The 16,492-nt window shown below is 39.0% G+C and overlaps 2 protein-coding genes across 13 annotated transcripts in view; one reads left to right on the top strand and one right to left on the bottom strand.

Annotated features, from left to right (window-relative positions):
• Positions 1 to 777: 777 nt before the first annotated feature.
• On the top strand, positions 778 to 16,185 carry PRG4 (proteoglycan 4). Of its 6 annotated transcripts, none has more exons than XM_036343553.1 (13): positions 778 to 797; positions 1,372 to 1,458; positions 4,040 to 4,162; positions 5,505 to 5,621; positions 8,339 to 8,488; positions 8,978 to 9,100; positions 10,481 to 12,052; positions 12,616 to 12,693; positions 13,700 to 13,836; positions 14,113 to 14,269; positions 14,714 to 14,911; positions 15,313 to 15,438; positions 15,998 to 16,185. In XM_036343553.1, the coding sequence occupies exons 2-13, from the start codon at positions 1,374 to 1,376 to the stop codon at positions 16,093 to 16,095; spliced, it is 2,964 nt and encodes a 987-aa protein (XP_036199446.1). In that variant the 5' UTR covers positions 778 to 797; positions 1,372 to 1,373; the 3' UTR covers positions 16,096 to 16,185. The 6 variants fall into 6 exon arrangements, with proteins under 6 accessions (XP_036199446.1, XP_036199448.1, XP_036199450.1 ...); XM_036343554.1 differs by lacking the exon at positions 778 to 797 and adding an exon at positions 969 to 987; XM_036343555.1 differs by lacking the exon at positions 4,040 to 4,162 and having other exon boundaries at positions 779 to 797.
• Positions 16,137 to 16,492, bottom strand: part of TPR (translocated promoter region, nuclear basket protein) — a 66,647-nt gene continuing 66,291 nt past the window's right edge. For 6 of the 7 annotated variants that reach the window (XM_036343545.1, XM_036343550.1, XM_036343546.1 and 3 more), the window contains exon 52: positions 16,137 to 16,336. In XM_036343545.1, coding sequence (XP_036199438.1) covers positions 16,281 to 16,336 — 56 coding nt within the window. In that variant the 3' untranslated portion in view covers positions 16,137 to 16,280. The remainder of the gene's footprint in view (positions 16,337 to 16,492) is intronic. The other variant, XM_036343549.1, reaches the window with a different exon arrangement.

Genomic DNA, 16,492 nt, shown 5'->3' with positions numbered 1-16,492 from the left:
AAATATATATTTTTTAAAAAATGTAGCGTTGACTATGATTCTGGATGTGATTGATCTGTGATGGACCTGAGAAAGTTTTGCAAAGGTGCTGGGACAAAAGCAAGGCCTTATGCAGGTAGGTAGGTTTTGAACAGGGACATTGCTTATCAAAACGGGTTAAAAAGACCCTTTCCAAACACTGCTGGGCTCAAGTAAAGGAACTAAGGAAATGATACAAATTTCAAGCAGATTTCTACATGGTAAAGGAACCTAGAAAATCCACACTGTGGATTATGCAGTTGTAGGTAGCAGAACATATTTTTTTGAGCTCCGGGGAAATAAAAATACTGAAGAACAAAAATGTCCATTTGATTTAATAGTGTAAGTTCAGAAAATACATACCATAGGCTAACACTAGGTAAGTTTCAAAACCACTCTTTGCTAGATTAACTGGAAGAAAAAGGAAGACATGATACCAGCGTTTGACATTTAAAGTTGCTGTTTCAGTACACTTGTCAAAGCCAGCCAGGGTGCTTTGCCATCTCAGAACAATTTGTTCACTTAGAAATTAGAGGTGTTTGGGCCAATAAATCGAAATTTATTTTGTAGTAGTCATTTCTCTTAATGGAAGTGTTTTCCAGATGTTGCCTAAGTCTAGTCGTCCGGGCCCTCTTCCAATAAATGAGGAAAGTTTGATTTCATTGGTTGTCACTGTTGATTTTGTCTAACCTTTGGACTAATGGGTTCATCCCAGTATATCTGCACTGATATATATATGACTTCCAGGACACTGGAGAAATTCATCTATCCTCTTACCGGTAAGTGTCAAAGTTAACTTGCTTCATGGAATTAAATGTTTTCAATTCAATAGGGGTAAACTTTATTAAAGGTGTTTGAAATAGATTTGTAAGGATAGTAGTTGGACAGTTTGGGAAAAGATCACATTTCTGCAGTCCACCTGTTGGAAGCTTGTAAATTGATATCGAGAGTGAAGGGGAAGTTGGAATGGTAACTCCTATGTTTATCAAATTAAATTTTACTGAGGCGGGTTATTTTGTTCCTTAAGATAGAATTTAAACCTTGCACTGTAAGGACCTGTTTTAATGTTAATAGAATTTTAAGATAAGTTTGTATTCTATTGGGGGAATTCTAAAGAATTAAAATGTTCAATGACATGACTGAGATGGTGACTTGATTTCTTCTGCATAAGATTAAATCCAATGGTCAAATAATTACTGTAGAATTAAAGCTGACTAAAAATCTTGCTTCAAGAATGGGGCGGTTTTATCCTTAAATTGCATTTTAAAAGTTACCGAAACATGAATGCAGCACAGGCAGAAGCTGGTGGTGAGATTAAAGAGGAGTTTTCTGATACTTTTGTTTTCTTCTCAGCGATGGCCATGGAGTGGAAGATGAAACTTCCCATTCACTTGTTGCTGCTACTTTCTGTTTTCTTGATTCAGCAAGTTTCTTCTCAAGGTACCTTCACCATCCAAAACTGTTTTATTTCACAACTGTTGCTAATCATTCAGTTCTGACTCTTAGGCCAACAAAAGAAATAGATGTCTAAACATGTATGTTTAAGTTTAATGCAGAGTACAACCTTATTATGTAAAAACGTACCTTTTATGAGCATTTTGGAATTCTCACTCTTGTCTCCTGTGTTACAGAATCTTTCAAGAAGTTTTGAGCTTTTCTATAGAATAATTTTTGTATTCATTATTCCTAGGGTTATCCCAAAAGTTTAAAAAAATATATACAGATGTTGCTGGGGTGATACAATAGTATTTGATTAACTGATAAGATCAGTATTTAAATAGCATATAATTTTTATCTAAATGTTTACAAAGAAATTTAATTTCTTGCATCAAATAAAGTATTGATAAAGCACTTCAGTGGACATCGGCAATATTTGAAATGGCATTTTATTAATCTTGAAAATGCTCTCTTTCTTATATAAGGACTGTTCATCCAGATATGGAATTACACAGATGTGAATGTCATTTGATATTAGGTGCATGATTGTTATGGTGAAATTACATTTATGAAATAGACATTTCCAGTAAAATAATTAAAATTCTTATGAACCTGAGCAAGAAAGGTAACTGCCTGCTATGGGCATAGTTTCAGAATCGCTGAGATAAGAAAAGATGGAAAATGCATGAAAGCAAATATAAACATTTCAAAAGGAATGATGACGGTTCTGGTATCTCCAGACCCCAGTGCTCTTTCATGATAAATTACAAGGTTCGCAGCACTGGGTGCATTTTTCTAACCCACCTTTCCTCTGTGATAGTCAATTGTTCACTAAAACGGTTTACTCTCCTTTAAGTAAATGAATTTAAGGTTAGTTATTAAAATGAATAGCAAGAGAAGTACAGACATTTAATCTATGAAAATAAACTTTTCCTGTAAAGACATTTGATTTCCTATCAGAAATCTGCTAACGGTAAATAACATTTTGATGTTGCATCTGCTTTTCTTGCCTTCTCAACCTCTCCCCCTTCCCTTTTTTCTTTATATATAATATATGTATTTATATACATACACTATATATGCATCTGTGTGTATTGTGTGTATATGTATGCAAACACTTCTGAAAGTTTTCCTAATATTTACTGTTTAATTTGCATATTAAGACCTTCACTCTCCTGGAATCATCATTTTGAGATTATTTTTTTTTCAGTGTGTTTCAAAAGTCCTTCTATGGATTGGCAGATACCACCTGCCAATTTCTATTCCAGAGACAGATTCAGTGGTTGCTTTTCTATGGTTATCTCTTCAGGGAGGATTTCAAGGTGTTTTCCAAATGATTTTGAAACTATATTGGAAGATAATTATGATTTTGGGTTTTTTTGGTTTTTGTTTTACCCAGAAATATTCTGTTCATGACCTTTACATTCATGTCCAGGTCTTATTTCAATAGTTATTCATTTTGCATCATTTTAGCAGTGGCTGTAAACATCTGACTTCCCTGACATTTAAAGAACCCAGTTCCCCCCACCAATAAAAGGGAAAGGACACCTAGGAGAGTTTGTGCAGGTACAACCAGCTTTCGTTAAGCTCATCAAGAACAAGAGGCACTGTGATTGTTGTGAAAGTTTCGGTTTTAGAATCAGATATATTAGAGTTCAAATTCTAAATGGGCTGTTGACTTAAGATCTATAATAATAAAAGCTAATATGCTAATTAGACCAGACACCCAAACAACCTTCTGGATATCATTCCAGGGGTCCTTCTTGATGAAGCCACAGCAGTGGGGGCTGAGGCAGAAGCAGATAGGGGCGATCAGGCAGGAAGGCAGAGGGGTTAGGGGCAATCAGGCAGGCAGGCAAATAGGGGTGATCAGGTAGGCAGGCAGGCGAGTGGTTAGGAGCCAGAAGTCCCAGATTGTGAGAGGGATGTCCAGCAGTTGGACATCCCCCAAGGGGTCCCAGATTGCAAGAGGGTGCAGGCTGAGCTGAGGGACCCTCCCCCCCACCCCTCCTCATGCAGGAATTTCGTGCACCGGGCCTCTAGTAACTATATAATTTAGGGCCAAATCAGGACACTTCTGAGAGTGAAAGAGGTCATTATGAATAATTAACAGGTATTCATTGACCTATAATACATATATGCTGGATCTGTTCACTAGCTGGGTGCCCTGAAGCAAGTTATTAAAATTTCAATCTTTCAGCTTCCTTATCTCTAAAGAGAAGCTACTCAGAGTCTCTTGGCAACATTTCCAAAAGGGTTAGAGATAATATATGACTCAGTACCCAGCACAGAGAGGCTCCAATGATGGCAACATCAGTAGAGCTGTAGCTGCCACCCCCGTCCCAGGAAAGGTGCAAAGCTCCTACTTTGATTTTCAAGAGTATTGTCTTCTCAGTCTAGGAAAAGAATAAAGTGAGTCTTATAAAAGATCAGGCAAAGATCACCTGGACCTATGGCTAATTATCATCCCCATCCTTTCCCAACGGACACAATTCTCTCTCCCCAAATGGCTCTGCCCTCCTCCTGAGATCTCTCCCTCTCTATAAGTGGTTTGGCCGTGTTTACCTATATTGTATGATTTTAGATGTATCAAGCTGTGCAGGGAGATGTGGGGAAGGGTATTCTAGAGATACCCCCTGCAACTGTGATTATAACTGTCAACTCTACATGGAGTGCTGCCCTGATTTCAAGAAATTCTGCACTGTGGGTAAGTGCCAAGAGCTGGCATCTCCCCTGTCAAGCATCGCTGTCCTTGAGCGTCCCTTGCTGTGCTCTGTTCATACTATTGCGCATCTTGTTGCTCAAGTGTCTTTCCCTTCCCTTGCATAAATGTCGCAGCGTGCTGTACCTAAGGATGGTGTCAAAGCTTGTCACTACTGGGGGAGTTTAAGCGGGCCTGGAGATCTGTCGCTTGCACAAGGTTTTTGATTAGTGCCACATACAATGTCTTGTCTTCAATAGAGACTTAACACTGTGACTCTGGAATCATGAAGTAAAAAGTAATGAGTTGTCATTGCTTAGTCAGGAGGCCCTTCAGAAGTTTCACCAGAAGAATCTATGGTCCTAAAATCTTGTCTACTACTTGACTTTTTATATATATATATATTGACATGTTTCTAAATTACCTAAAAATGGCACTTTAATGATGAAGCATTAGTGTTTAATGATGAGTTTCAGTGAAAACCCAAAAGGTTTGAATTTTCAATGAATGGTAGGTAATATTTCACTTGAATATATTTTTGGCCATTTTATTAACACAGAGACATGTCATATTTAATTCATAAAAATTATAATTAAAATTGTCTCAAAGTTATCTTTCCTTTTAGAATTTGCATGTGAAGCTCATAAGTATATTGTTGTACAATGTATATGTTGTGTTGTGTTGTGTTGTGTTAAGGTAACTATTTCAAATGGGCCTGGTTGGAGTCATTGGATCTCTAACCAAGGCTTTTTTTTTTTTTTTTTTTTTAAATAAGCCTGCCATACATAAGTCCACGTCATGGATTAGGCTGTGACTTTCACCTCTACTAAAATTTAGTTTTAAGGCGCTAAATTTACAAGCAAACCTACCAAGAATTTGTTAATAGTTTGTCATAATAAAGGTCTCTGCATTATAAACAGAGACCTTTAATTCTGAGCTGAAACACTGATCCATTTGGAATATATTGTTGTAGGATCTGAATATTAAATTAACAGAAATCTATTACAATGAGTGATGTGAGGAGGAAAAAAGATGGAGGTATTTCCCATGAAGGGTCATTTACTATTGAAACATTTCCCATTGTCCATACATGGAAATGACTTGGGGTAGCATTGGGGTGTCTCTTGGAACCTCGAAGGGCAAACATGTTTCCCTAAGTCCCCATATTTCTTTCTTGACTTGGGCTGTCTCCACTTGGGAAACCATCCATTTTCCTAAGCAAAGGACTTGGAAATGCTCTTTGGGGGCGCTAGTGGGCTAGAAAGGTGGGAAAGGGCTCCCCTTCATGGGGGTGGCTGTGTCGTCCTCAATAATCCTAATGCGCAATGTTTTTTTTTGCTCTGGGTAGAGCTCTCCTGTAAAGGCCGCTGCTCTGAGTCCTTTGAAAGAGGGAGGGAATGTGACTGTGACAGCCAATGTAAGAAGTATGGCAAGTGCTGTCCCGATTACGACGATTTCTGTGAAGGTAAGCATCAGTCCCAGGGGGTGCTTCTGGGGTGCAGCCAGAGCTGTGCACACACCTTGGCTTCACTGATAACGCCTGACACGCAGTACGTCCCTCTGAGGTGTAGCTTTCACTAACACTTGTTATTTCATTCTAATTTTGTTTCAACAAGATGAATTGAGGGACGGCCACCTCTCCCAACAGCACTCCCTGGCTCAGCCAGGCTCCAGGAGCACAGGTTGAGTAACAAGAGGGTGGGCCTGAGTGTACATGCTTCTCTCTGCAGGTGTGGTTCAGTTTCAGGTTAAATCAACAGTAACCAACTCCCTTGATGATTTCTTGTCTCACCTGAATGGTCAGCTGTCCTTTGAACTATCTGTGCTTTACAAAGTAATGTTTTTCAGTGTGTATTTAAATATATTTTATTGACTTTTTACAGAGAGGGCGAGGGATAGAGAGTTAGAAGCATCGATGAGAGAGAAACATTGATCAGCTGCCTCCTGCACACTCTGTACTGGGTAAGTGCCTGCAACCAAGGTGCATGCCCTTGACCGGAATTGAACCTGGGACCTTTGAGTCCGCAGGCTGATGCTCTATCCACTGAGCCAAACCGGTTAGGGCTTCAGTGTGTATCTAAAGGGAGAATCAACACTTTTTTGCTTCTCTAAACTAGAACATTTGTGAGTTAGTTTAAGGCATTACATTTACAAGCAAACCTACCAAGAATTTGTTAACTGTGCATTGTATGTCTCTTCCCATCTTGACAGTCTCTCTCTCCAAGTCCTGTGCCTAATAGTCAATAACAAGGGATAGTCTCATCTTAAAATCTTCTCTGGTTATGGGTCCCAAAGGAGTACTCTGAGACTGTAGTAAAACCATCTAAATTTTACCAAACAAAACACCCCAAGATTTAAAAATATTCTTAAACATAGATTTCTGTTACCGTTTGTTCTTAAAGGCTTTTGTTAAAACAAGACAATTTGTGGAAGTGTAGATGTGCATTGCTTGCATAACCTGATCATTTTATTTAGACAAGGCTGCACGCCCGCTCCTTTCCAGCAGTGGAGAGGGCAGAAAGCTGTCAGGCAGCTGAGCTGAGGGGCCTTTTTTCACGTTCAATGTTTTCACTGGAAAGCATTCCAGGAATAACGGAGAGGACACCCTTGTAATGGAAAACTCAGAGCAGAGTCCCTGCAGCTTTCAGAAGGACCCATGCGGGCAGGACATGTTTACTCACCGCCCTGAGAACCATGCTGGCTGTGAGTCAGAACACTAGGAATGCATCTTGGGCAGAGGATAGGTGGGGAGTGAGGAAGCACTGAGAGAGCCTGTTAATAAAGATAATGCCTTAGGGTGGCCCGATTGCATGAGGTTTGTGGAAAACGCGAGGAAAATAAAGGACACCCAGAGCTTCAATACTTCATTTTTAAAGAATAGCAACCAATTTATGTCGCCAGTTCGCCACTCACTTGTTTCAAGATTGCTGGATTCTGCTTGTAGGCATCTGTCAATCTCAGTGATCACATTTCAAGAACTGGAGGAATCAGCAGTTGAGCTATGAACGTGGGTGAGAAAAGCCAAGAGGTTCAGTGTGTGTTGAAGATCTCTAGTATGTGGCAGAACAGTTTCTCAAATTGAGGTACTTGTCGCTTTTGTAGGGGGGAGAAAGGGAGAGGTGCGGTGGTCAGTTCATGGAGACTGCAGCCATCGCTTTCTGAGGTGCTTGGTAAGAGCAGCGGGTTGATGGCAACCCTCCACTCCCCAGAGCATCCCCACTGTTCTCTGCTTCCCACTTTCCCCAGGTTCCTCTCCTCTTCCTCTGGTTCCTAATGATCAAAACATGTCTTCTCTTCTGGACATGAGAAGAGGTGGGAGGAGGGGTGACAGAAGTTTAAAAGAAACATCAAACCATGATCAGCCGTTTGACTTGGGGAAGGGCAACAAGTGTTGAGAAAAGCATCATGGGAAGCTGTGGAAGTTTTACAAAAGTGAATATTCATTTAGAACTTTCATGATAAATTGGCATCATTACTTGTAAAAGAACATGTAAACAAAAAATGTAATTACTCTATTTCTCACCCACATGCAATAATTATTTTCACCACAGAAGGCAGACACAAGGGATGGAGTTTATAAACCCAAGCACTTTTTAGATAAATACCTCCAGAAATCATCTAGAATAAATAACTGTTTGCAAACAAGAAAACGAAGTTCAAAAGGAATTCACACTTTTCCCTAAGGTCTCAATGAGAGCCTTGCAGGACCAGGACTGGAATTTTCCTGAGCCCTGAGCCTTTGCTCCCTATCATAAGAGAACCAATATTTTATAGCAACACATCCTCAGAATTAATTGGTTTGGAGTAGTGTTGGGCCACAGCCTGCCTACACTGGTTTTCACCAGCATCTACTCTTTTTTTCTTTTTAAAAAAATGCTTTTATTGATTTCAGAGAGAGGAAGGGCGAGGGAGAGAGGATAGAAGCATCAATGATAATCATTGGTGGGCTGCTTCCTGCATCCCCCACCCCCTTACTGGGAGCTGAGCCTGAAACCTGGGCAAGTGCCCTGACTGGGAAAGGAACCATGGCCTCCTGGTTCATGGGTTGACGCTCAACCACTGAGCACGCCGGCCGGGCAAACCAGCATCTAATCTTGAAGACAGATGCATCCATGGCTTTCACAATTAGAGTTGCTGATGAGTACAAACAGATGTTAACCGACCTGTCTTGCTTGGCCTCAGTGCATAGCCCCACATCACCACCATCTTCAAAGGCTGCACCTCCGCCTGCAGGAGCACGTCAACCCATCAAATCAACAACCAAACGTTCACCCAAACCAACAGACAAGAAGACGACTAAGAAAGTTATAGAATCAGAGGAAATAACAGAAGGTAGGAAGATGACAGAAGGAGGTTTCTGAGATGCAATAACCTGTAGCTGACTCCTCATAGAACAGGATAATCTTATGAGTCCTTAAAGGCTCATTATGCTTTTTGTTTACTGAAGTCAAAGTTTAAGCCAAAGTATAAACCCTCAGATATTTATTTTCCTTATTTACTGAACCCAATATGGGTTTAAGTTAAAATAATCAGAGGAAACCAGTCTTAATGTTAAAAAAGCAAGACCATGATTTTTTTTTTCAGATTACATTCAGTGAGTTCTGAGAAAGTTAATAGTTATGTTGCTATTATCTGTCATAAGCTCCGGTATCTTGCTTTTAACTGACAATTAAATTAGAAGGGCAGTTGATTATGCTATCGTTAAATCAGAACACAGACATTTATTGATTAGTAAATAGCATTTCTTGTTGTATTTGGACTGGCAGTTCTTTCTTGCTTTAAATCACAATTGGTGTGATCACTTTTTTATTTGATTTATAGAACATTCTGTTTCTGAAAATCAAGAGTCTTCTTCCTCTTCTTCTTCTTCCTCCTCAAGTATTCGGAAAATCAAGTCTTCCAAAAATTCAGCTGCTAATAAAGAATTAAAGAAGAAACCCAAAGGTTTGAGCATTGATAAAGATCAAAGACTATATCAATGCCGTAACAATAATTATCTAAAGTAATGCGTGTTGATAGAGTGATTTGAAGATATTTTAGTATTTGGGGAGGGAGGTGTATAACTCTATAAAAGCTATTTTAGAAAATACCAATGCAAATTTCCTTTAGGAAATTAGTGCCAAGCAGCTAAGAAACCAACTAAAGCAAAGGGTAAGATGCTCTAGAAACTGTGAAACCACAGGATGGCGCCAATGATGATTGTGGTTTTCTATTCCAGTTCCCGACATCGTTTTTCTTTCTTCTTTCTCTTCCTTGTTTTCATTTTTCCTTCTCCAGATTTTTTATTTTACTTAAACTTATATACTGCTTTAAAATGCTAATTTATTAAATTCTCATACACCTCTCTGGGAACCTCAGTATTATTCTTGTTTACAAATCCTCTTTCCCGTTTTCATAATAAATTAGATGTCCTATCTGGCTGGTTTTTCTGTAGAAAATGTACTACAGGGTAGGCTCTTCCCTCCTGAAAAGAGGTTCCCTTTGTTCTGCTTTTTATTTCCTGAAATTCTAAACGATATTCTCTTTCCCCAGGAAGTACTGGATTTTGGATACTGGAGTTCTAAGGAACTATTTCCTGGGTGGTTGTGATTTCCCCTGAAGCCTTCTCTCTAAATGAATAGCCAGATATTTAGTCTTTGAGTCATCCAGAGATTCCTGCACCCGATGGAAGTGCAATACATGCTTGCTGAATGAACTCATCTCATGATGTGCCCCTGGGGCTCTGTAGTTCACCCGTGGGGTAGCTGCTATGGCAAATCCTGTTAAATAGGGTCTTTTAGCTGCCATAGCATCCTAATTTCCTTTCTATACCCGTGGGACTGGGCAGAAGAATGAGAAGAGCTAAGAGCCCTGGGTATGGAAATAACTCAGCAGGAGGGGGTGACTGGAGCATCCTTGGATGTAGCTGTAGAGGCCTCTCAGCTAACGGATGCAGTGAATCTACAAGATGTTGGAACTAGGCTTCCAGGAGAAAGGGGCACTGAGCAATGAGGAAGAGGAGGAGCAGAGAAAGGGAAGGCCAAAGAGCTTTAATGTAAAGAGATGAATTAGTGTTATTGATCGTATGGGTAATTTCAAATTCGCCACTTGTCTCCGTCTATTAATTGTATAATTTTACTTGTGCATTTTACCCCTTATCTCATTCATTCCCTAAAATAGCCCACTAAGACAGGTTGAGTATTTAACATTTTACAATAAATTAATAGACATATTAGAGGTTAGCAACCTGCCTAGAATCACACAGTCAGTGATAAGAATGGGAGCTTTACATAATTACTAAAGACAAACTATTCAAGAATAAAAGATGTATATTTTTTTCTCTAGTAAAAGATAACAAGAAAGAAAATCCTAAGAAGAAACCTGCCCCGGAACCACCAGTGGTAGATGAAGCTGGAAGTGGATTGGATGAAGGTGATTCCAAGCCCACCCCAACTCCTGACACGCCCACCACTCAAAGCACTAAGGTTACCACAACTTCCAAGGTTACAACAGTGACAACAGTAAGTCCTAAACCCAGCCCGTCACCGAAACCTGAAACATCCAAAGACACATCTTCAACAGCAAGTAAGGAGAAAACGGTTGAAACTAAAGAGACTTCTAAAACAACAAAAGAGACTTCAGCTAGTACATCAGAGAAGACGACTTCAGGTAAAGAGACGCGAAGTGCAGAAAAAACATCTAAAGATTTGGAAGCCACGTCAGTTTCTGTTAAAACTACAACCGAAGCTGAAACTACAACCACATCTCTTACACCCACCACTCCTCAAACGCCTTCTCCCACCACCACCACCAAGGAACCTACAACCACCCCCAAGAAGCCCGAGCCCACCACCCCCAAGAAGCCCGAGCCCACCACCCCCAAGAAGCCCGAGCCCACCACCCCCAAGAAGCCCGAGCCCACCACCCCCAAGAAGCCCGAGCCCACCACCCCCAAGAAGCCAGCTCCAACTTCTCCTGAGACACCTCCAACCACCTCAGAGGCCTCTACTCCGGCTACCACCATGGTGCCTCCCACTCCTCCTGAGAACCCTGATGAATCAACTGAGTTTCCTGTAGATCCCACACCAAAGGCTCCTGAAGGGACCAAATCTGAAACGACCACCACATCGAAGGATAAGACAACAGAAAAAGGCACGCACACTACAACTGAAATTACAACTGCTACTTCTACAAGTACAACAAAAGAGACAGCAATTCCAAAAGAAGACAAGACCACTGAGTCCCAAACAAGTACAACCAAGCAGGTGACATCTACCACAACAAAGGACACCACATCGGCCAAAGTTACTCCTAAGGAAACAACTCCTGCACCGGAAGTGACTCCAACAGAAGACAAGACCACTGAGTCCCAAACAAGTACAACCAAGCAGGTGACATCTACCACAACCAAGGACACCACATCGGCCAAAGTTACTCCTAAGGAAACAACTCCTGCACCTAAAGTGACGGCTGCAACAAAAAAGACAACTACAACTGAAGAGACTACAAGTACGTCTGAAGACACAGTAACTACGTCCAAAGTGACGACTGCTAAATCCCCAAAGCCAACCAAAGCACCCCAAATGCCCACCACCACCAAAAAGCCCAACACAACACCTAAAGTGACAAAACCAAAGCCTACACCATCTCCCCCAAAGACCACCACATCAACGGTGCCTACAATGAACCCTGCCTTTTCAGAGGAAGATTTGCTCCAAACCACCACCAGCTCTGACCAAGCTAGTAACTCAGACATGGCTGAAGAACATCCAAAGAATGAAGATGCAAATGATGCTGAAGGAGAAAAACCTTATGTGATTCTCAGGCCCCCTGTGATAACTCCTCTACTTATCCCAGGAGCTGATTTCACAGTGAGAGGATCCGATCAAGGTATTGGCGTCAACCCCATGCTTTCAGGTAAGGAGACTGGTTTTTTAGTTTCTAATGTTAACATAAATCTATCAGAACTGGAATGCCCTGATTTAATATGTACATTGTCTAGAATCCTGAACTTATTAACTTGTGAAGTCTTACAGTTTTGGAAGCAGAGGAGTAATCACAGTAAGATTATTTGATATTTGGAGAAAGGAGTAATGGCCTAGTGTTAGGAACTCAGTGCGTCTGTAGGCAGAGCCAGTGTACAGAATACCAAAAATACTTAGTTGGGAGTCCACCCTTAAAAGAAAGTACAATGCAAAGCAAAAATCTGCAATATTATTTTTACAAACCAAATCTAAAGGGCAGTAAGAACCGAAAGATGGAATGTTGAGATTAAACGTCCAATAAATAATTTACTTTAAGATCAGGTAACCTGTCTATTCCAATTCATCACTTTTTTTTTTTTTTTTAGCAGAGAGGGGAGAAAGAGAAAGAGATTGTAATATCCTTCAAGAGCTTAGGAAATGATGAAGAGAGGAAATGAAACTGGAGAACTTAACCTTTTTCATTTTGTTTTGTATTGACTTATTAATTTGTTTCAGATGAAACCAATTTATGCAATGGTAGATCAGTAGATGGACTGACGACTCTGGCCAATGGGACATTAGTTGCATTTCGAGGTGAGCTCTGCACAAACCTTTTTCTGCCCATCATTTTGTTCTTGGCATTTATGAGAACCAAAGCCATAGGAGTTAGTATTGGGTTGAGCTTTCTGAAAGGGAACCTGACTAATGACCTTACCTCACGAAATTTATGAAAACCCGAGAGTAATTACCAAAATATTAGACTAAGAAAATTAGGCATTAGAGTAACAAAACAAAGAGCTTGAGATGATGCTAATTGTTCCTACCATTAGGAATTAAAAAGTAGTTCAAATTTTAATTTCATATCAGATGAAATGACACCAGGATTTGTTTTCCCTGTTCTACTGTATTTGAAAATAACATTTTTCACCCCCATTGATTTTTAGAGAGTGTAAGGGAGGGAGAGTAGGAAGGAGAAAGAACATGGATGTGAAACACATCAATTGGTTGCCTCCCATACATGCCCTTATCCTGGAATCGAACCTGAGACCCTTTGGTACAAGGGCCGGCGTTCTAACCACTTACAAACACCAGAAAGGGTGACTATTATAACATCTTGATTGTGATGTATTCAACAGTGTTAATTACTCTTTGTGAAGAAATCCCAAAACAGCAATTGTATGTTAATTCTCTGTACTGACACTAGTCCAGTCTTTGTTTACTTAGATTAAATCTGAAGAGAAGTCATACATAAACTTGCTCAGTAGAGGAAGAGATTTTAGTAGTCCTTTAATTTTAACTCCTTATTTCTGAAAGATAAAGAAATTGAGAGAAAAGTGATTTTCTGTTAAGTCACAAAGTCAGAAGGCTCTTTCTAGAAAACTAAAATATGTCAAACTTCAAACTTGAGAGATTTACTCTCAGAAATGTTCAAACACTATGTTCTGTGCTAGTACAGTTCTCACTAAACTTCTGGTCATTAACACATTCAGTGTTGTCAGGATAAGTCAGGATAATTAAAAATGTTTTCATTTTGGTCTCTTTTGGGATAGGTTTTAGTATTCATTCAGCTTATAGACTGATTTATCACTTTCAATTTTAGGTCATTACTTCTGGATGCTAAATCCACTCAGTCCACCCTCTCCTCCTCGTAGAATTACTGAAGTCTGGGGTATTCCCTCTCCCATTGATACTGTTTTTACTAGGTGCAACTGTGACGGAAAAACTTTCTTCTTTAAGGTAAGAAAAATATCTTTGTAAGAGAAATCAACAAATAGTTCTTATTTTATGAAAAAATAAGTCAGCTTAAATTTCACCTCAGAGGGGTTCCATATTTTAATAAATGACTACCATCAAAATTTAATCAAAAGTTAACACAATTTGGTAGCATTAATGGTCAACTTATTCAAACACCTGAGTTAAAACTTTCTTCCTATACTTAAAAATCTAAGAATGAATGCCTAACCTTTTCCCCCCAAAAAACTGTTAACATCACTTCCTCTTTTAAATGATTAGGGTTCTCAGTACTGGCGTTTCACCAATGATGTAAAAGATCCTGGGTATCCCAAACAAATTGTAAAAGGATTTGGAGGACTAAATGGAAAAATACTGGCAGCTCTTTCAATACCTAAATATAAGGAGAGACCTGAATCTGTGTATTTTTTCAAGAGAGGTATGTGCTACATAATTGACAAAATCACACAACTTTTAATAGTTGATTTGCCAGAAAAGTTTTATTGAATAGTTTCATTTACTACTGGGTTTACTGTGAAAAGATGTCTTTAATAGCTGGATCAAATATTTTTCAATAAAAAAAAATTGAGGGCACTAAGCATTTAGATCTCTCAACATGCAAATAACAATTTCACCTGTTTTCTGGTTATTGATATAATGAATGTCATCGATGTACTCTCACACAAAGTTCAATACATAGCTATGCAGTCTGTTGGATTTAATCATTCAAGTATTTCAGGATTTAGTGATTATTTTCATAATACCCCTGACTAATAGCCATTACTGTCTAGACATATTTTATGAAAAACATTGTTTCTTCCACCTTGTAAAAGCTCTTTTCCATCTTTTTTTGGGGACTAAATTTGTTTTTTTTTTCTAATAGGGGGCAGAGTTCAGAAGTATACTTATAAACAGGAACCCAACAGGCAGTGCCCTGGAAGAAGACCTGCTCTGAATTATCCGGTGTACGGAGAAACAACACAGGTTAGGAGACTTCGCTTTGAACGGGCTATTGGATCGCAAACACACACCATCAGCATTCAATATTCGCGGCCTGTCAGAGTCCTTTATCAAGACAAAGGTAATGTGTTTTGTTTTTTTTACTGTGTTAAAAATTCTTACACACGAAGTAGATGTAAGGCTTATTAAATATGAATACTGACCAAACAACCCTAATATTTTAAGCTTATTGGTGCAAAACATCAAAGATCAATACTTTTCCTTTGTGGGTAAGGAATGCAGTTTAAATGTTACTTGATAAATGGTACTTATTTTAATTATCTCTTACCAAGAACAATATATACAAAACTGTAACCCTGAAAACAGTGATAAAAGGTAGTAATTTGCACCAATTCTGAGAGGGCAAAAACTAGGCACTGGTTCAATAACATCCAAGATAACAGAGCTCCTGAGTGACCACACGGGAGTTAATACTGTGGTATGTCTGACTCTAACAGCTGCTCTTTCCAATATCATCTACAGGTTTCCTCCACAATGAAGCCCAAACAAGTACACTGTGGAGAGGACTTCCCCATCTGGTTACCTCAGCTATATCCCTGCCCAACATCAGAAAACCCGATGGCTACGATTACTATGCTTTTTCTAGGGGTGAGTTAAGTAAAATCTCAATAGCTTCTTAAAGATGTGATCTAATCTCTGAAATACAAACATAATCAAAACACCAAGTGTTCAATGGAGGCTGAAGGTGAGAAGTTAAACTATAATTGCCCTGAAGAGAAAGTTTAAATTTTTGCTTTTCTTTCACATTAAACTGAAGGGACTGCAACTGAATGCTACCCTATCCTTCATGAGATTGAGTCTATTATGATAAAAAATTACGTAAAATTGCTCCTGAAACAATATTTGGCATTTAGTGGAGGCTCCATTTACCATAAAGTTATACTAATTTGCATCATTACAGTCCATAAGATTAGAAGTTCCTGAGAAACAAATCTTATTAAATTATATTACCTGAGACACTTTTCTTTGAAAAATCCAGAAATGTGTTATTCTGCCTATACAGATGACATCAGATTTAAAAAAAGAGTAAAACCCAAGTGGTTTTTGATTTTTACTTTGAAGGAGAGTTAAACCTGATTAAAAGGTCAATTTGTCAAGGCAGTACTCTCAGAAATGTTTAATAAAATGATCCCTCTCTTCTATTTAGATCAAGCTTATAACTTGAATGTGCCCAGCAGAACAGCAAGAGCCGTTACTACTCCTTCTGGGAAGACCTTATCCAATGTCTGGTACAACTGTCCTTAGACCGGTGGGCAAAGGAACAGACAAGTAAAACAATGATAAAATCTGACACTGAAATACCTTTTATTAATAAAGAATGTTGAGATAAGCATACCAATTTAAATACAAAAATGTCTTTAAACTCGACAATCATAACACTAAAACAGACTGGACAATCTTATTCACAGTTATTACAATTTATAGAACATTTAATTAATATTTCCTCTATTTATTCCTCCTCTCCCTCCCATTGCATGGCTCACACCTATAAGAGAGAGAGAAAAAAATCAAACTGAATGAATCTTTTAAGAAGCTAGCCCCAACTAGAGTATTCACTTACTCTGGTTCATTATAAACTGTTTTCAAAAACTAGTAATTAAACATTTGACATCTTCAATGATAATCATTACAATTAGATTAA

The sequence above is a fragment of the Myotis myotis genome, unplaced genomic scaffold, assembly GCF_014108235.1.
Source record: "Myotis myotis isolate mMyoMyo1 unplaced genomic scaffold, mMyoMyo1.p scaffold_m19_p_18, whole genome shotgun sequence".
NCBI classification, from domain to species: Eukaryota; Metazoa; Chordata; class Mammalia; order Chiroptera; family Vespertilionidae; genus Myotis; species Myotis myotis.
This window is presented reverse-complemented; position numbering and strand designations above follow the sequence as displayed.